Source organism: Anarrhichthys ocellatus, unplaced genomic scaffold (assembly GCF_004355925.1).
Source record: "Anarrhichthys ocellatus isolate YVR2014 unplaced genomic scaffold, GSC_Weel_1.0 scaffold30, whole genome shotgun sequence".
Lineage (NCBI taxonomy): Eukaryota > Metazoa > Chordata > Actinopteri > Perciformes > Anarhichadidae > Anarrhichthys > Anarrhichthys ocellatus.
Window position 1 is genome coordinate 1,586,590 of NW_022280060.1, and position 19,713 is coordinate 1,606,302.

The 19,713-nt window shown below is 42.7% G+C and overlaps 1 protein-coding gene across 1 annotated transcript in view; it reads right to left on the reverse strand.

Moving 5' to 3' along the window:
• arhgef18b (rho/rac guanine nucleotide exchange factor (GEF) 18b) overlaps positions 1 to 19,713 on the reverse strand; it is a 40,434-nt gene that overhangs the window by 12,068 nt on the left and 8,653 nt on the right. Inside the window, exons 8-28 of the mRNA XM_031863921.1 lie at positions 19,328 to 19,436; positions 18,850 to 19,036; positions 10,868 to 10,935; positions 9,805 to 9,850; positions 8,164 to 8,365; positions 7,446 to 7,552; positions 6,800 to 6,940; positions 5,994 to 6,244; positions 5,682 to 5,807; positions 5,472 to 5,589; positions 5,061 to 5,315; positions 4,828 to 4,904; positions 4,436 to 4,614; positions 4,227 to 4,300; positions 3,707 to 3,892; positions 3,362 to 3,508; positions 2,983 to 3,098; positions 2,150 to 2,218; positions 1,916 to 1,963; positions 1,427 to 1,708; positions 1,003 to 1,152 (exon numbers count right to left, since the gene is read on the reverse strand). Of these exons, the coding sequence (XP_031719781.1) occupies positions 1,003 to 1,152; positions 1,427 to 1,708; positions 1,916 to 1,963; positions 2,150 to 2,218; positions 2,983 to 3,098; positions 3,362 to 3,508; positions 3,707 to 3,892; positions 4,227 to 4,300; positions 4,436 to 4,614; positions 4,828 to 4,904; positions 5,061 to 5,315; positions 5,472 to 5,589; positions 5,682 to 5,807; positions 5,994 to 6,244; positions 6,800 to 6,940; positions 7,446 to 7,552; positions 8,164 to 8,365; positions 9,805 to 9,850; positions 10,868 to 10,935; positions 18,850 to 19,036; positions 19,328 to 19,436 (2,938 nt within the window). The remainder of the gene's footprint in view (positions 1 to 1,002; positions 1,153 to 1,426; positions 1,709 to 1,915; positions 1,964 to 2,149; positions 2,219 to 2,982; positions 3,099 to 3,361; positions 3,509 to 3,706; positions 3,893 to 4,226; positions 4,301 to 4,435; positions 4,615 to 4,827; positions 4,905 to 5,060; positions 5,316 to 5,471; positions 5,590 to 5,681; positions 5,808 to 5,993; positions 6,245 to 6,799; positions 6,941 to 7,445; positions 7,553 to 8,163; positions 8,366 to 9,804; positions 9,851 to 10,867; positions 10,936 to 18,849; positions 19,037 to 19,327; positions 19,437 to 19,713) is intronic.

Genomic DNA, 19,713 nt, shown 5'->3' on the forward strand with positions numbered 1-19,713 from the left:
CCGCATTGTGGAGGAGAGAGGAGGAACGGAGGTGAAGAGAAAGACTGCTCCCTGCATAGGTGGATTCCTGGGTTGAGTGGTTAGAGATGTGTTCATTCGTATGTGTGTTCATCATTCTATGAATCAGGCGGTGGGAGCTGAAACCAGAGTTTCTTTTATACCCGTCAGAGCACCTGAACTCAAGAACTAAACTTTCTTTCATTCATATATTCAGCCCATCAGTGTTTCAGATGCTTGAGTACCTTGAATGGGTGGATACAGGATTCATGCCCAGGGGATGGAATGGAAGGAAAAAAAGAGATGCAAGGAAACGGCAACAGAAAAAAAGGAAACAAGAGAGATGGGAAAGCCCCTTCTTATTCTTTATCCTGTGATTCATCGTCACCAGCACCATAGCACCTCACCCGTATCCTCCATTTCAACTTACTTACACACAACTTAAGGTGCAGTAGAATAGTCTTTTATGACCTCCAATTTATAAAGTCATGTTTTTCAAAAGCATTTTTTTTTTATGTAACAAATTATAGAGACAATTAAGTCCCACTCACACCGGAGGAGAAAACAATGAATTGCTTTCCACTGACTTTGTATTGTGTGAAGTTGCCTCCTTGTCACTTGTATCTGCTAGCAAACAACAGAATCATGCCTAACAGCTGCTGTGTGTTGGGGATGCACTGTGAAAAAAACAGAACTACATTTTTATAAGCTGACAAATCCAAAAACTGAGGACCCGGGTTAACTGAAAAATATGTTGAAGTATCTGAAATAAATCACATAGCATCGCAAACGGAACAAATTTGACAAGTTCGTTAGCTACAGCTTCATTTGTAGTTTCCATGTCTGTGTGGCTGCGAGGATCCACATGATGCACATCATTTTGAATAAATCAAATAGTATCTCTGCTAGCAATAGCTAGCTTGCAAGTCTTGTTTTGTATGGTTAGTACAGGCATTCTGAGATATTTCTGTATTCAAGCCATCATCTCTACAGCAGGTTTCCCACCTCGATAGTCTTCCTCTTGATCTTCTTCTGGTGTTCCAGACGTTCCTTTTCTTTCTCCACGGCTCTGGTGGACTCTCTCAGCCTCTCCAGGTCCTGCTGGTACGTCTCCCTCTGACTCTCCAGCTCCTTCCTCTCTTCTGCCAGATGCTCCTGCATCAAAAGAACAAGTAGTGCTGCATTACTACATACTGTAATTCTTTTTTTTGTACTTTTTTTTTTTTTTTAGCTAACCTTCAAAATGTACACACATGACAGACATTAACTTGAAAGGACACTAGAGCGCTATATGAACAGTTTATTCCTTTTTTTGAAAATCCCACAGAGAACAATGAAACTGTAAATTAAAATATAAAGCAGCGCTGCGAGGTCTTGAAGTTCAGCCTCTCACACATATCTTTTTCTAAGGTAGGACAGAGCACTTCACCCCCAGCCGTCTGCACTCCTCCTCCCTTTGTCGGAGCCTGGCCTCGTTGGCCTCGACCTGTTGCCGGTGCCTCTCACGCTCCCTCTCCCAGCGCTGCTGCTCCTGCCGGTGCTGAGACTGCAGCTTGTGGAAGCTGGCCAGCTCCTCTCTCTGCAGAGCCAGAGTCCGCTGTTTCTCCTGCTCCAGGAGCACGTTCCCTCTGTGGCGGCCGGGCAGGGAGGCCCGCTCTGTCAACGAGGCCCGCTGCAGCTCGATGTGACTGTCCTGCTGGGAAATGATGGCCTGGCGACAGAGAAAAATAACACAAGGTCATTAGAGAACCAAGACAATGTTTATACGCCATGACAGTGAAACAGAAATCCAAGACCTTTGAAAGTTATCAAGTTTAAGTAAGCCAAACTCTCTGCAAACATACATATATATACACCACACGCTTCAACTCGTTTCTTTCGCTGACTACATCATTAACAGTGGAGGGGACAGTAGTACCTGCAGACTGTAGAGCCTTTGGGAGAGCATCAGCACTCTGTCAAAAAACTAGGAGAGAGACACAGGCAAGCTTATCATAACCAAATAACTACCAGAATCACAAAAACAACACAGTATTTATAATGTGCAAACTTCTCATGGGTACGTATTTTCAGTTCAGAAGGCATTGCTTATGAATATGTAATCCAGCAGAGTGTGAAGCACAAGGTGACAGTTCAGAGAAGGAGAGTTTACCTCAGCTTCGGGGAAGGAGTTGGACCAGATGTGGTTCCATCTGGCAGGAGAGCAGCAGCTCTCATCAACCTGAGCAACAACACACAGCAGGTCATACTAAACATCACACACACTAGGAGTACTGTACACAGCACTACATACTAAACAAAAAGTAGAAAACAGATACTGTAAAAACATTTAGAATGTTTTTTGGAATTTGCTGTGGTCATATGTATTTTTTAAATGGAATTATTGTATATTTGCTATATTTGGTGTACAAAAAAAACAGACACTATGCACATATTCTTGTTTTTTTCCCATTCCTGTACATCCTAAAATACTAAAGAAATGTTATTGAGCGGTTGTTATTAGCCAGGATGGTACAACTAATACTATTCTCTATGTCAAATAGTGTTTAAAAACTTGTTTCCACAACCTTGATATGAGAGCTGAGCAGCATAAGATATAAAATATTCATCAGTAATTCAACGAGGAGAATTTTCTGTCTCAGAGCGAAACAAAGAAAGACGGTTTAGAATAGGTTGGACATAAAAAACTGAATTAATTCATTTGTCAGATATAATTACAACTTTGTTTCTCACACACGGCTCACTGACAGCAACATGTCGTTACATTGTGTCTGCCTGTGTCTGCCTGATCGTCCTCATTCTTGTTTTGTCGAGGCTTTATCTATTCATAAACAAATGACGTGACCTGCGAGAGCAGGGTTACAGTAAACATCAGGACATGGAAACTTTCCAGATGACTTGGTCTGGTCATTACTATTTACAGGAAATAACACTGTGACTCATCCCGAGATGTGCCGTTTGTCTGTGTGCATGTTGAGCGCGTACCGTCTGCTCCAGGGTGTGGCTGCGACAAAGGTCTTTGAGCTGAGGGTCAGAGCTGGCTCTCTGGCTTCTATCTCTGCTTCTGGTCTCGCCAGAAAACTTCTTCTTCACACTGCCATCTGGCACAGACACACCGACACACAGAAAGGGACACGGGGACAAACACACACAAGTAATTAAACCAAACAGAAATATTGACGCTCACAAACAACACACATACACATGTAAAACCATACACATGAATTCAACCAATAAAACCAATTCAAGGAATGAAATGTGTTTATAATTCATGGTTTATTAAATGGCATAAAAGCCAATGAAATACAATTGCAAATCCATTAGATGGTCGACTTCCTCAGGGCATGGATCGTGCTGGACTCACTCTTACTGAGGATGGTGGGGCTGCTGTCATAGCCCCCGAAGGTATCCGCTCGCCTGGGCAGAACCCCGGAACCGCTCCCCTCCTCCAGCCGGGAGGTCGGAGCCTCCTCCCTCACTCCAGACTGCAGCAGGTTCTGCAGGTTCTCCACTGAAGTGAGAGATAGCAAATTAAGGTTGAAAAGCTGGACAGAGGGAGATGTTTAGCAGGAATGTTTGCAAACTCAACAATGCCAATACCTACTGATTTATTACAGAGCTGCAGCAAGCAGTCCATGGATATAAAATTGACGAAATTCCCACCTCTGTATCTAAAGCAGATATACATATTATGGCAGCATTGTCCTACCCTCAGTGATAGCTCCTTTGAGCAGGGCCTCCCCCTGTTGGAGGTCTGAGGCATCTCCTCGAAGCAGAAGTCTGGAACGTGAAGCTGCGTCCTCTAGACCTGCCACAGACTCTGCCATGTCTGCAAACAGCTGCAGCTTCTCAGTAAGAGCCTGGACGACCACCGTATCCTTCTGGCTCAGCCGTTCTACAGAGAGGAACATGAAATAGAACAGCAGAGGAGTTAAATCCTTAAAACAAAGGATGGGGGATGCAGGTGGTGTTATCACATGCTCACTCCTGCATCTATAGAACAACCCTTTACCACCCCCAAATATCCGTGGGTGTTTTAAAGAGCTTTTGTTGTCCTAAATCAGTTTCAATCTACTGAGACGAGATTTAGAGAAAAAGTTAAATCTAACTTCTAACAATTTTAAAGTTAATATGATGCATGAGCACCCCCTTGTGGCCTACCACATCAACTATATGATTTCCCGGGGGGTTTCTTTATGCAAGTCATTTCTTACTTGATCTACAGTTACCTTGAAATTCTTTGAACCTGAAAGCTCGCGCCTCTTCCTCCTCGCTGAATAGCCTCTCTTCTGTATGAGGACAGCTAAGAGGGGACAGGACCAAAGACATTACAGACAGAGAAAGCAAACTTTCTTATGTTTTGTTCAAAAAATGTTCACAGAATGTGAATAATAGTAACAAACGGTCATGTATTTCTACTCTGTGTAAAAGCAGCTACCTCTCAACAGCTTGCCGTATGTGTGTCATCCAAGAGTTTCGCTCCTCCTTGGCGGTGGTGTGGATCTCGTACATCTCTGGCTCATTGGAGGAGGCGCAGATAAGAAACATGGCTTTCTCCTCATGGGCCACTTCCCTGACAATCAGCTTCTGAAGGGAGATCACTGACGGCTTGTTATCCTGAGTGGAGAACAATAAGAAAAAGGAAAGAGACAGAAGGGTGTGCCTTTTTGTTTACTGGTACTTCAAGGTAATAGAGTTTGATTTATGACATTTACAGAGTATCGTTGATTGAATTCTGCTCATTTCTCTCTGCACATTACTCAATGTTTTGCCTTCGCACATTGTGTTTGTTAGATAGTGTCATGCTGACTGAATGGATAAATCACTCACCACTGTAGCAAATACATATCTCTGATCCTTCTCTTGTAGCAAGAGCAACACATCTGACAGAAGCACCGCAAGAATATCTGGAAGGACAGAATTTCATATGTATGGGTATCTTTTTATAATGTTAATCCATTCCAAAACTCTTCAAAAAGAACCAGAATAACATAAATACATATATACACAAAACATATGTACACCTAGATAGTTTTTTTTTTTTTCATCGTGCCATATGATACCTTTGAGCCTGCCAGAAGCAGCTTTCCAGTTGACTGTGCCCTCATGCAGCATACGTCTCCTGCCCTGCGCCAAGTCCTCCCTGCGAAACACTCGGCCATCTTTGATCTTTCCCAGTGCCTTTGGCTCCATCTTGTTGTGTATGTCCCGGAGTCGAGAGTTCTTCTCATGGAGATTAACCAGCATGTCAACCTGAACGATGGTGTCTTTAATCAGACCCAGCACCCGAGTCAGATCCTCATGCTCCTCTGTACCCGCTAGAGACAGACAAAAAAAAAACAAAAAAAAAAAAACATGTGATGGATACGGAAAAATTAAAGTAAAATGTGTGACGTTATTCCTCACTAAATATATGGTTTTACTCTCCTCCATAGTGATTTATTTAGCAGAAACACGCATGTGAAATACTGGACCTTCAGTGTTGTGCAGAATGCGCTCCACTAGTACTGGGTACTTGGTGATGCGTTGCGTCACCAACAGAATACACTCGGTCACTCCTAACCTCCGCACAATGGAGAGGTTGTTGATTTTCTGAGAAGGAAAAGGCCATTTAATATAACCTTATACACTCAGCTACAGATGTGTGTATTAAATCGGATATCAAAAACCAGGAGGCGTCTTACCCGTATGATGTTCTGGAATTTTTTGTTGTTGTGCAGCTGTTCTTTGTAATAGCCGACAGCCTCCGTGTGGTGACTGCAGAAGTCTCCATAACTGTCCTTCATCCTTTCTCCTATCTCCCCTGAGAACTGGAGAACAAAGAAAACGGTTCCGTTTTCGCAGTCTGTGTTTGTGTGCTGGCCCATACTGCACTATGGCACATGTATTATGCTGTTTACATATATTGTTGTGCATGTGTCACTCTTTGTATCTTGTTTGATGAAATCAATGCTGGGTGTTTGTTTGCATGCGAGTTCTACGCATCTCCTCCCTACCTGTGCGATCAGAATGTCTGCCACTCTGTTGATAATGTAGTTCCTGTCGTTGGGCGAAACAAGGTTCTCTCGCTGCCTCTCTTTGAGACGAGACAGGAAATGTGTGTGAAGCTCGAGGAGGTTTTCCAAACGGGGGAACAGACATTCCAGCCTGCCAGAGTCCATCTGGAGGTTCTCCTTCAACTCTTTGACATACACACGCAGCATTATCTTCAGTGTTCGCACATGGTGCATCTCTGTCTGCATGAGCTCTGTACAACGACATGAAGTCACACGTTAATGTTCTGCCATGTAAAACACATACACGTTTAATGCATTGCAATGATATGGACCAGCTCACAACGGGTGCTTTATGCCATCCAAACCTTCCTTAACCTATTTTCCTCTTATTTGTTTCCTTTTCATACACCTGGCTAACATAGTTCCTTGCAAAATATCCTAAAATGTCAGGGACAACTCCACCACATCAAGGCCTGCTTAAAAGGTCTTATGGAATATTACTAAATATGTTTAAAACTTGTACTTAGCATTTTGTGGCTCCTGAGGGAGCTATGTGAACTGAAGCCTGAAGTGATGTCACTAAAAACTGAGGTTGAGGAGTAAGTAAGAAGTGTGCCCGCTCTGCTCGAGGCTACAATAGTTGCTACTAGCATAACACACCTGAATCTCCGACTGAGCGGTCAGTGGTGGAGTTGCATTGTGGGAAATATAGGCACCAGGTTTTGTCAAAAAAGATCAACTATCCAATCAATGAGCTACTAGATTCCTTAGGCCATGTGAACACGTCCTGTAGGAATCACACTTACCATAAATCACATCCTGTCGCTTCACCGTTTCTTTAGAGTGCTTCTTAATATACTGCTGGTCAACCGCCAAACTCCATGACTCTACCTCCAGGTCCTGGGCATCAGACTCAAGATCAGCCCGCACTGCTGTAAAGTGAGCATCTGAGGAGAGGACCAGAGGCATCAAAAACCATGACACGTTACAGTATTATAGTACAGAAAAGGTTGGCTCCCCATTTGGCGTGAAATTGCACAAAGTAGGGGGTCCATGTTTAGGTCAGTCTCTTCAATGAAATCATTTAGAGGGGAGAGAAGACGAAGGAGAGAGACGAAGTAGCTCTTCCATGGTAAGTGTGTGCCTGATAAACAATAAACCTTAAAAAACAGGGCAGCTGAGAGAAAAAGCTGGTGCAGTAGCTCTTTGCATTTAGTAAGCTAGTGCCCAGTTAGCCTGTCTTCCTCTCCCACACACTACAACTTAATGAGACAGGGTGAGGTCAACCCTGACTCCACAAAATGCACTCCTCACACCCTCCTCCCTGGATTTAAGAAAACTCCCTTAAGACAAGCTTTAACTCTGCAACCGAGTGTGCGCAATTACAACCGAGAGCGGAAAGTGTGACTTTCAAAATCGAAGTTCGATCCCCTCCTCAGTGAGTCAACTCACCTTCGACGATGATGGACTCGGTGGTGGAGGGAGCGAGGGAAATGGCGTCTTCGTTGCAGCGTTTGGAGCGGAGAGCATCCGTCTCATCCATCTCCCCAGGGAGGGATCTGAGGGACGACAACCACAAGTCCAAGGTGGCATACATGCTGACACTGAGACTAATGTAATCACCCTAGTATTCGGTAGCCTGAAATCTATTTATAAGCCAACATGTACATTTACAGGCAGCTAGATTTTTCTTTCCTTCTTCCCTACTTATTGTTGCCCATCTACGACTCCCTGTCTTCTGCTCTTGTTTACAACTTCCCCATGCCTCTGACTCTCTCTCCTGCTCCCACCGCCTTCCCATCTCGTTACATATTTTCTTAGAGACGCAGCAGAAAGTAGTCCAGTTCTGAGAGCCGTCTAGACTCAGACATATTATCAAAGACAGCTTGCCTTGATATGTCAACTATAAATACACATCCGATGGCACAGAGAAAATAGTATTTCAGCATCAAAGAATCTAAAAATATCCAGCATTAACATACAGCAGGTCCAGTAAACATCTACAAAATGATAGATTTAAGAGGAATATAGCTCATTTGTCTTGTGATTTTTGAACTCCAGGTAAAATATGAATACTGTCATTCAGGAGCAATCTTTGTTAAAAAGGAAACAGTTTCAAAGAAAGAGAGAAATAAGGAAAAAGTCCAACTTGCAAGGCAGAGACACTCACCCTGAGCTGTTGTGGTGACGGAGGCTGTGGCCAAGGCTGGAGCTTGCAGTGTAGCTGGTGGAATGGGCGGCAGGCGGCTGAGTGCTTGTTCCCCACAAACTAGCGGTCATGCCTGGGGTGCTATGAAATCCTGGGTGGCCACCCAGGGCCTGTAATGAGGCTAGGCCCGAATGCTGCCGCTCCCTGTCCCGGTCTTTTAGCGCTGGGGAGGAAAGACGAGAGACTGATGAAAGGAGAAAACGAGAAGACACGGAGGAAGAAGAAGAAGTTGAGAAACAAAGTGAGAGAGAGCAAGAAGGTGACAGGCGAAGAGGAAACGAGGATGCTGAGGATGAAGAGGTGGGCGGCTGTTCGTTTGACTCCTTTCCAAGTCGACCCAAGTGTTTTTTTAGCCAAGATCTAGGCGGGGATCGGAAGAATCTGCAGGAGGTCATGTCGCGGTGCATCAACACTCGAACACCAACATGTCTGGACAGACCCAACGATGAGGTGGAGGAAGAGGAGGATAACTTAGCAATCCTGGAGCAACCTTTGGAGGTCCCCGTGGTTTGGGTAGTGGCTTCAGTAACTGCCAGCTCCATTGTGAATTTCTCAAACTAGGAGGAGCGGCAGAATGAGCTTTGCAACAATCCAAACTCCAAGGTGAGAATCAATAATGTCCGTTGAAGGTATCAGTAGCAGGTATTACTGCTAAAGCAATAAGTGATGTGCCTTCACAGGTGTAAACTAGGAGAAGCAGAGGATGACACAAAGCCTGGTTTATATACACACACACACACACGACCCGCCCAGATCCTTAATGTCCCATCTCGCTCGTTCTCGAATTTTCTGATTCTTCGCTTTTCCCCAATTTCCGACCCCCTGCACGAGCTACTGATTGACCAGAGCAGAGCAAGAGGAGGAATCAGTTGTGGCTGACAGGACTCCAGCTGTTGAGAGTAGAATAACAACTGCTCCAGGAGATTAACTTAAGCTGCTGCTGCTGCAGCCGCTCACGTCTCCTGTGGGTTCAATCGCGTGCAAAAGGACCTGCTGAATGTTACAATTGATGGACCACTTAATGATAATGAATGAGAGCATACTGCAAATTTAACAGGTCAAGTTACCTTCAATCTAAACTTATATTCAGTCCAAGAAATATTGTTGGGAGAATCTGACACTTTAAAAATAAAAATTGTTTAGCTTCCTTTCTCTTTGTGTATACAAGAGAGATCTTGAGCGGCGCCGTATAATCAATCAAAATACTCCTGTGTCTAAATGGTACAAACTTACTAAACCTATCTTAGGTTTAGAAAATAATTGAACCAGAGGTAAAGCACCTGACTTCTGTCAACAATGGCCAATCATCACCTTTGCCTACAGTCTGTTGGAGGCCAATCATCTCGCTCAGTGTGCAGGCAGACACACATATACCACAGAAACCCAGATGCACACATACACACACACATACAGGAGGAGAAAGAAAGACAACAAGTCCATCTACAGATGTCATAAGAGTTTATCTGTTTCATCCTCTGCAAGTCCCCAAAGACCAATCCTGCTTTTTAATTTGACACATGGGGACTAAAAAAATCTTGCTGTCTATCAATGTACTTAGTGGGATTTACAAGGTGTACATCTGCACATGCACGTTCTGCTTACCAAGATTTGAAGATCTTGATGAGCAAGTCCTCGCCGATGAATCTCTCTGTGTGGGGAAAAATGAAGTAAGACAGCATTTTTACATCAGCTGAGTGACAGATTACAAAATGGCAAGAAATTGCACACACTTTCTTTTCAGAAACACCGCTCACGTGCTGTTAGCGAGCAAAGTCCATCTCAGGAAGTTTCATAAGAATGGACAGAGACATGTCATCTTCAGTGGAGTTGTCTTAAATGTCCCTGTCCCTGAATAAACGCACAACTTTTGGATTTATGCTTCTCTGTTGAGGTGGTGCAGTAGCTACATGTGGAGGCTTTGCTGCTACATAGAGGATTCCCTGATAATATTAATATGTACCACCTAAAAATGTAACCACAGAGCATAAAACATGGGCTACATACAGAAAGCAACAACTGAGGTTGCAGGTGCAGGACGTGTTTACTGATAGTGAAAACGAAAGAAAAAATTGCAGAAAAGCTTAGAAATCTCATATTCAGTGACGTTAAGACACATTTCAATTTTGCAATGTAGCATCGTCATTCATATTGCAAATACTTTTTCTGTCACAATTGTCATTCACTATTACTGCCATTGTTCTTGTTACATTTTGACACTGTTTTTTTCACGAATGTAAATGACAAACTTATGCGTCTCATTTGCGGTGCAGTCAGTCGGTAAAAGATGTAATTTCGTTCGCCATTTATTAAAGTCCACAGCATCTTTTCACGGGACTTTCCAGCTGGTTGCTGTCTACAAACAGTCAACACACAGTCTCTGTCAACACACAGAAGAAGGAGGCAAATGCAGCAACAGAGGCTTCGTTTAGTGACGAAACACAAAAACTCCGTCACCTGTGGCAGGACTGCAATAAAGACAATGACTGACCTGGTTAAAATGTTATTAATGGACCATAAAAGTAAGACATTATGTCTGCTGTTGGCGATGTACAATCCTGGTGGTACTTTCATTTTAGCTCTCGGAGAGAAAGAGGTTGGTACTAAAGTGACTTCACTACAGCCAAGCCTCCGGCCCTGTTTTTCTATGCTCCAGCGTAGTGTTTACCTTATTCCTGCTGCTGGTGCAGTCACCCAGCAGAGACTTGCAGCTCTTGTGAACGTTCACAGCACAATCTGAAAAACAGCAGGACAGGAACACAGAGTCGGTGTTGCATTAGCTACAGAGTACACAGTACAGAGGCAACAGTGGTGGCTTCTGAGATGGAATATGTGCGGGGAAAATAAATCAGTGTGAAATTTCAAAAAAACAATCCAACAGCTCCCTGAAGGCAGTCGTAAAAGTAAAAAGGGTGGAACTCAAACAAATGCACTGCAATGGTGCTGAAATAAAAGCCTGCAGGCATGTCTTCTTCAGCAGTCGCTATCGACTATCACAAAGTCAAGTATTTGTTTTCAGATGTGTATTCTTATCAACTCAAAGAATCACTTCTGGCTCCTGTTTGTTTCCACAAACAAGATACAAAGTGGCATTGTAGACGGGAACTCCCTTTATCTCAGTAATAGGTTCGTCTTTTTGTCCACGTTTCTCCCTGCGTGGAAAACAAAGCTACTGCCGTCAGGTTTAGCTGACACGACTGATTGAATCTCTGCTGATTAACGCAGATACAAATCAAAGTTGTTTTGGAAAAACATGCCACAGAGGCATTAAGTCCTCCACTCCGTGTTCTACTGGACAGACAAAACACGTAAAAACAAAACATTTCAATCTTTCAGCCCGACTACATACTGTATAAGGGAAGCAACATAAGCCTTTCGTGAAGGGCCAAGGCTGGCCGAACAAATGAAGTTATCACTATGCAAAGTCTAATCCCATGTAAAACCAGGCTGATGTGGACAAGACGCATACACATGGCCTCAATGCAAAACATATCCAGATGCATACAGGCAAAGAGATAAATATGCACACTAAAGCGAGGGCTGATTCTCCGTACAGAGGCTGATCAGTGGAAACGGGGTCGGCGAGTTTAACAGCCTGAGCTAATGCAGCCATTAGTGAAAAGCAGACTTTAGCTGACAGCAACAAGCAGGTCACTCAATACTGGGAAATACCAAAAGAAAATCACGTGTCAGTGATTTGTGTGTGTTTATCGTTCACTGGTATTTAAGTGCTCAGCTTTCTATGACAGCAAGGGTCCTAATGTTATAAAACTATCTCAGCCTCATTGTTTATGGCAGGTAACAAAGTGAACATGCGGCTATGTGGTGATTGTTTGAAGCTGCATAGCTTATTGTGAAAGGTGGCCCTCCTGTGAACAACAGATTGAAAACATACTAGCAACTTCCACTAGCTGCTGTAAAGGCCTCGGTTGCCCTTCCCCTTCTGTGTGCTGCTGGTACAATGGAAACAACGACAAAAAGCCTTCTTCCTATGCAGTAAAGGCACGAAGCAGAGAGATAATCATGTTTGTGTGCAAGGAAAGTGAGGAGGAATGAGGAATAGGTGAATATACAATGTCTGTGTGTGTGTGTGTGTGTGTGTGTGTGTGTGTGTATGTATGTGTGTGTATGTATGTGTGTGTGTATGTATGTATGTATGTATGTATGTATGTATATATATATATATATATATATATATATATATATATATATATATATATAAAAAAGAGAGTGTAATCTATCTGTCCCTTTTAGATCGAGCCCTAACCCCTTTACTCATCATTTCACTTCATTCATAATTTCAGACCCCCTCTGTCTCCATCTCTCTAGTACTAAATGAACAACTGCTGGCCGAGCTGGAGGAAAAGAAAACAGAAACTGGCTTTTGAATAATCTTCACCAGCAGAGCTGTGTCCCTCTTTGAGTCGGGTCCAGCAGTGCTGAACTACTGAAGCCCAATGCGGACCAACAAACGTATCAGCAGTCATGTCACCACACTAAGAGAAAATATTCCACCTCGCTCCAACTAATGTGCAAAATTCCAGTTTCTCTGAACAGCCTGGATCTCTCACACAAAATGCACAACAAGCCTTCAAGGTCTAATAGAGTCTATGAAGTAAGTAGAGTACATCTTAACAAAGCTCACAAACCGACTGCGACCAGGCTGGGAAAACCATTGCTAACAACGGGAAAAGATAAGAGACAGAAGATAGGTTGACTAAAAAGCCATGTCACTGCCAAAACATCATTTGAAGTCATTACAGAGGAACCCAAAAGTAAGCCCTTTCTGTTATAATTGTGGAGGTGATTATACTCAAACTGCATTCAAAAGATTTTTTGCCAAACGAAAAAGAAATCCAAAGATAAGCAAGAACACCGTGTCTTCTGTTCACTGATATCACAGACCTTATCGGCAGTAACTTGTTGCAGCCACAGTACAGACCACCTTGCCATTTGGCAATAGCAAACAAATTCTACACCAGAAAATGATTAACAACCAACAAATCAAAGTAGTCACAGCTCAGGCCAGTTTTTACTGTCACAGTGGTGTCAATCCTCAGGAGGAAGTAGTCGTAGTGAGTGTCGTCCAGTTCCTGCCACTCTTGAGCGGTGTGATAAGATACAGACACTCACTCATGTGAGCAGTACTGTGGTTTGCAGTGAGCTCCTCGGGACACTCAGCGCGCGCGCGCACCCCCCCATCAAAACCACCAACATCTGCTGACTGGTAACCAGCCCATCATACAAGAAGCACACATGTGGTGTACAACCCACAGTTCAGTAAGTCACTCAATTAGCTAGAAATGCAAACGGGGCCTTGGGCACGACTGCGATCTGAAGACTGATAAAGCAGAATTTTCTATGGCTTGCCCTGGGGTGGCGGAAAAATAAGCTAACCAATAGAGATAAATTATTAAAACAAGTTATCACCTGTGCTACAACTCCTCCACTAAAGAGAGAATGTGTTGCCTCCTGTTATCCAAGACACTGGAATCAGCAGAACTCTTGATAGCTCCGGGTGTGTCTTTCCTGGGAAACAGTAACTCATACAACAGGATACTTAAAAGTAGTTTTATCATATTGCCCTGCCCCGTTGTTAGCCGCCTGTACTCTGTCAAGCTGTCGAAGCCGGCATGGCGCCAGACTGTTACTAACAGCACTCCCTGAAGAATTATATCATCAGTAAAAAGCTGTCTAAGAGAGAAGCAGACAGGAGGGTTCACAATGCATTTGAAGGATATATAAGACAGAAGCCATCATTATTTCACCTGCCCCGAGCACCCATGGGGGCAGCCACTATCAGAGCTCAGGTCCACCAATAATAGGTTTGTAAACATCGGCGTCGACTAATCAATCTGTGGCCCTCTAGTACACACACACTAAATATCTATCTGTATTGTTAGACAAACCTGTTTCAATCCTTTTCATGAAATCTATGTTTAGACTTTCAGGTTTCATTTTCAGTTTTAAAGCATTCTCCAAAAATCTACATTGTGTACCTGTCCATGCACACATTCATTATCAACTCCTTAAAATATCTCGGGGGAGTAAATATAGGGTTAGGGTAATATTTGCTGTGGTATCCTTCCACCATTCTTGGTATAACCAAGTGAAACAACCATGTTAAAACCACCCTACCACCCTATGCAGTTCATAGAGAAATACTGCGACCACAAATGAGGAAAAGGGCACAACAGCTGTTTGAAGGTATTGCTTTTTTTTTTTTTTTTTAAACTTACCACCTGCTTCCTGTGTATGTAAGAGGCTACTCCTAATTCCCTGCAACAATACTGACAAAAAACATCAACACTTGGGGGCAAACCCTGAAGTGGCCAGCCAAACCATGACATCATCTAGTGAAACAGGGGCTCAGTGGGCTGTTTACTCTGTGAAGCGAAGCATCTCCGCCCGGTCACATTTCTTGCCCAAATAGGAGGGTCGTGGTTACTATAAAACACCAGCAGCATACAGATAATACTAGAAGAGCAAGCTTGGGGAAAGCTACAGCAAACGTATATCTAGATCAAAATAAATGTTGTATTCTACAAGTCTTATTATTTTACACATTAAATGCATTTCTCCTTTACTGATCAGCCCCCTTTATGAAACTTATGTCCATCACCTGACTTAATAAGGTCAATAGAAACTATGAAAAGAAGATGATAACAACAGTTTGGAGATGAAAATCTACTGAGAAGTACTCAGAGGAGACATGGAGGCAGTCAGACTTTGAATCTTGTAAAAAGGCAGACACCCAGAGAGTCCTGCACGCTGCAGGGCAGAGCAGTGATGCATGGAGAAGTGATGTGCTAACAGGGTGAGATGGGTGAGACCCAGAGTCAGTGGGGTGGGTTGTTATGCACCGGCAGACCTGCCAAGCACAATTAGCACCATGTGACCCAGAGAGAGAAAGCTTAGTCAGAACAGAGAGGCAAAAAGACAAAGAAAAGCAAGAATAACATCATTTATCACATCGAGGATTATGGAGTTTCATAACACAGAGCCAGTTAGCTGCACAGTCTCTGAGCCAACTATAACGGGGTGGGAGTAGCAGAATGACAACAAGAGACAGTTAACTTATAACATCCTCCACTTACACGACAGCTCGCGATCCAACCGTAAATTGTGTACTAACCCGTGATTTCCCCGTCATGTTAAAAAGGCAACACCTGAGCAGGCTAGTACAGTTCAACAGCTGACTTGGGGTAAAATAACAGAAGTTATCTTGGAAGCTAACGTAAGCTAGCAATCACCTGTTCAGCTCCGTGCAAAGTCTGCAGCCAGCAGCCAAAGACAAACGTCTGAAAAGAGCCACACGAAGTGAAACCGAGGGGGACGTTGTGCAACAACAACACGCGACACAATACGAGTCGATGTATTGTTATAACTTTGAGCTTATTAAAGCTAACTGCTAACTCAACTAACCTTGTTTTATTTTAATAGAAGCGGTTGAACGCAGGCTAACGCGCTAGCATTAAGTGGCTAATAGTTAGCTTTACGTTAAGCGTAAATTTGTGATAAATTAAATATCGAATTAGTTCAAGAAGTGGGTCTCCCTTTTGAAGACACCGACTCAACCCCGGCACACCACTCACATTTAACAAGCGTTTGGTTGACTATCATTAGCATATAGCTGCCTAGCTAGCGGCCAGGATGCCCGAAAAGTCCATTGAGCGAAACAACAGGAGTGATCCACCTGATCCCGCTTGAGACCGTCGCTCCAGTAGCTGCCTCTTACCGTTCCAACGGTTACCGGGTTTATCTGAATCAGCTGCATCCAAAAGGAAATGTCGTCCGTCCGTAAGATAGACAAAACAGTTCGACCATTGAAGTCAACAGCAACAAGTATCCCACATTTTTGGTTTTGTCCAGTTTTGTGTGCTACTCTCACTGGGAACAATCTCTGGCATACAAACGACGCATTCCACAGGCTGAATCCCCACAGGGCTTGGTTCAAATTAAAGGGACACTCACTTGTTTTCTCACGCGCGTGTGTGTGTTTGTACCAACAGCACATTAAGTGTCAAAATATAGGATTTGTAACTTCATCACTCTAAACAGTCATGCTTGATGACTGGGGACAGACAGAGAGACAGGCCTTGATGCGTTATTGGGTTTCTGGTTAATGTCTAAAAGAAGCAGTGCAGTCTGAAGCACACTGGGCGTGTGGTGCCCTTTGCTTTGGGTTAATATACCAGAACAATTTTGTTTAGTAAGCACACTATTTAAAATAATCACACAGTATATCTCCTCACGCCAGAGAACAGGATTTATAAATGTTCTGGACATATTATGGCCTTTGTCTCCCACAGAATAGAATGAGCGAGGAAACTGAAACAGCACTAATTTTAAAAACAGTTCTGTTTCCTTGCTCTTTGTTTGAAACTTTATTTGGTGATGGGGAATTCTCCACCAACAGACCACATGGTTTAGGAGAAGACAGTCTCTGAATTACAATAATGTCAGCAGGTGTGTGCCACAAGTCTGACTGCATGTCATGAGGAAATACAGTGTGGGAGTATAAACTTCTTCTTTTTTTTTAAACTATAATCGCATCACAAAAAATACACTTTAATTCTAATTTTGATATATAATAAGATAAATGTCTGCGTATTTCTATTTAATGCTACTTTATGCATACAGCTGCAGTTTCTAGTTATTTACAAAATACATGCTCTGTTTATAGATTATGATGCATTGTTATAAATTAAAACCCCAAATAGTGAATTTCTGCATTATAAGTACTTTACATTTTGCTGCTATTACTTATTTGGACCTTTATTTATAATGGATATGTTAAAAAATGTGCCGTCAAACAGGGCTGGGTGATATGTCCGAAATCTTCTGTCACAATATGGCAAAATAATCACATCTGAGACATTTTAGTTAGTAAGTGCTTGTTATTATGAATTTAGACAACATTTGTGTATCACGATATCTCGATATATGATTTCATCAGATATGATTCCTTTGAAAGACGACACTTTATCATTTTGAATCCTTATCGCCCATCAGCTCTGGTGTTAAAGAACATTTTATTTAGGGATGTTACACAACTATTGTGTTAATCTTCACTGATAATTGCCATTTGATTTTTACATCACTGTATTTGCGAATTTTTTAAGTCAAACTGCACTTTAGTACAACCTTATACAACGGATTTACTACCAAATGCTGTTGTAAGAATTATCATACACAACAATTCCTTAATGCCAAAACGTACCCCATCCATTTCTTCACTTTAAACTCTTTTGATTATTTAATCAATAAGAGGCTGTTATTGTAAACATATGTTATAATAAAAAAAGTATTACTCCTGCTATTTTAAAGTGCTATCACAGTTTGACTCCTTAGATCAGAGTTCGTCCACTGCACTGTACTCACAAACACACGTCTGTCATTAGGTATTGCAGGCTTATCAGCTGGCCTACAGGCTGCATATGAGAAAAAATGGAGCCGCGGGATGTTGAAATGTCCTGTGCAGTCCTCCACAAATGGACTCACAAAGCTGTGGTTGGTCCAAAAAAGCAATGCAGCACACGAAAGACGCAAAAATTGTGAAGAATATTTCAAGCCAGAGCAACAAAGTCAAGTCGTGCTGTGGATTCACATAAACATCTGTCAGGCGATGGTGCTAATATATCAGATAACACATCTAAACAAGTGAGCTGAGTTGTGCAAAACTAGAACCCACAATAAGGACACAGTGTGAAAAAGTGTGCAGACTGTGTTGTCAGTGTGTTTGATTATTAAATACTTTAGAAGGTTATATGCTGTTTAAAGAGGAACTGAAAGAAAGCACCATCTTATTCACAGCAGAAACGTGCAAAAGAAAAGCCACATTCAATATGATGGATGCCATGTACTGTGATTATCCCTTTCTGGGTTATGACATAGTTGTCAAAAGAAAAAGTGAAAATTGTATGCAGTGTTTTTATAATGCTGTAATCTGCCTCATAACAAATATGTCAACAAGTTTATTTTAAGGTGCAAAATATGAGATTGGGAGCACTTCAATTGCCTCTCAATGGCTCTCAACATGGCGAAGGCAAACCGGCAGCACATTGCTAACGTGGCTAACAGCATTAACAGTGCAAACAACGGTGAAAGTGCTAACAGAGCTAACAGTGTTTACCTGAGGGGGGATCCGTGAGTTAACCAGTTGGGTACACTCACATGCACGAACATGCACTAAAAACATGCTCTGCCGGCCCGGATTTGTCAACAAAGCAAGAAGAAGCTCAGATAACAGCGCACACAGACGGAGAGCGACTTCCTTCTCTGCTCAGGTAGACATTACTCCACTATATCTTCACATAGCAAATAGTTGTTTGGTTGGGTATTTATGTTCAGAATGTTAAATACAGCTCCTTTAAAATAACATTAAGTCAGAAATAATAATGTCTGAAAAGAGTATTTGAGTGTTTCCTGAACAATTCATGAATGTGTTATGATTCATTACAGTTTCCTGGGGGGGGGTTGTGGCTCTGCCCGTATGCTTGAGTGCTCCGACAAGTGTGTGAGTGAGCATTCATGCAGTAGCGTGGGTTTAAAGGGGTGCGTTTGTGTGTGAGCGAAGCACCTGTGCATGTGTGTCAGGCTGAGAACAAGCGTAGGTGCGTGTACAAATGTGGTTGTGGTGTTACTCACTCATGCACTGCAGGCCATGCTTTGTCTGCAGGGTCTTGCTGCACAGTGAGCAGGTGGCACAGCTGGAGAAAGCGCCTGGCACCAAATAATGCCCATTGCTGCTTCTGCTGCCACAAACTTTCTCTTTAGCCTCCCGCTCCTTCTCCTTCCCCCTCTCTTTCTGCTGCTCTTTTTCTCGGTTCTTACCCTGCAGAGGAACAAGAAAAGCAAACACAGGGGGGGAGGTTTTTACATGAAAATTTGTATGTTCTCTTTCACTTTGACACATACTGCATGGCTGGGTATGACGTTGCATAATCGTGTCAGAGGCAGGATATATAACAGGTTAGTGTAAGTGGATTATTGACTTGTGTGTGCAGCAACATGCACACCAGGGGACTGTTTACACCTCAGGATTTGGTCTTTTTTAATGATAATCAGTCTATATATTCCATTGGAACGCAACATGGTGAGCCGTGTGTCTGTGGCATAGGTTTACCTTATCTTTGTTGAAGGAACCAGTCACCCTGTTCCTCAGAGAGCTGAGAGTCCTCTTCACCTTGGTGCCTTTCTCCACCTTCTCTGTACGATCATCCTCCTCTTCAGTCCTTGTTAAAAGAGCAGAAAATGGAATACACACCAAGAAATAAAGGAAATACAACATACAGAAATAGAATCTGACGGAATTTAATCATCTCATACGCACATTAATATTTACTGAAAATTGTCTATTTGATCATCTTGAAAGTCTTTTAAAAATGTCTTTTAAAAGCGTAAGTCAAGAAAAGACAGTGTTTGTCTTGTGCAAGTTATATGATTGTACGTCATAATGGTTACACTCTTTCCTGCTTGACAATGTGAAAGTTAACACACATGAAATTCATA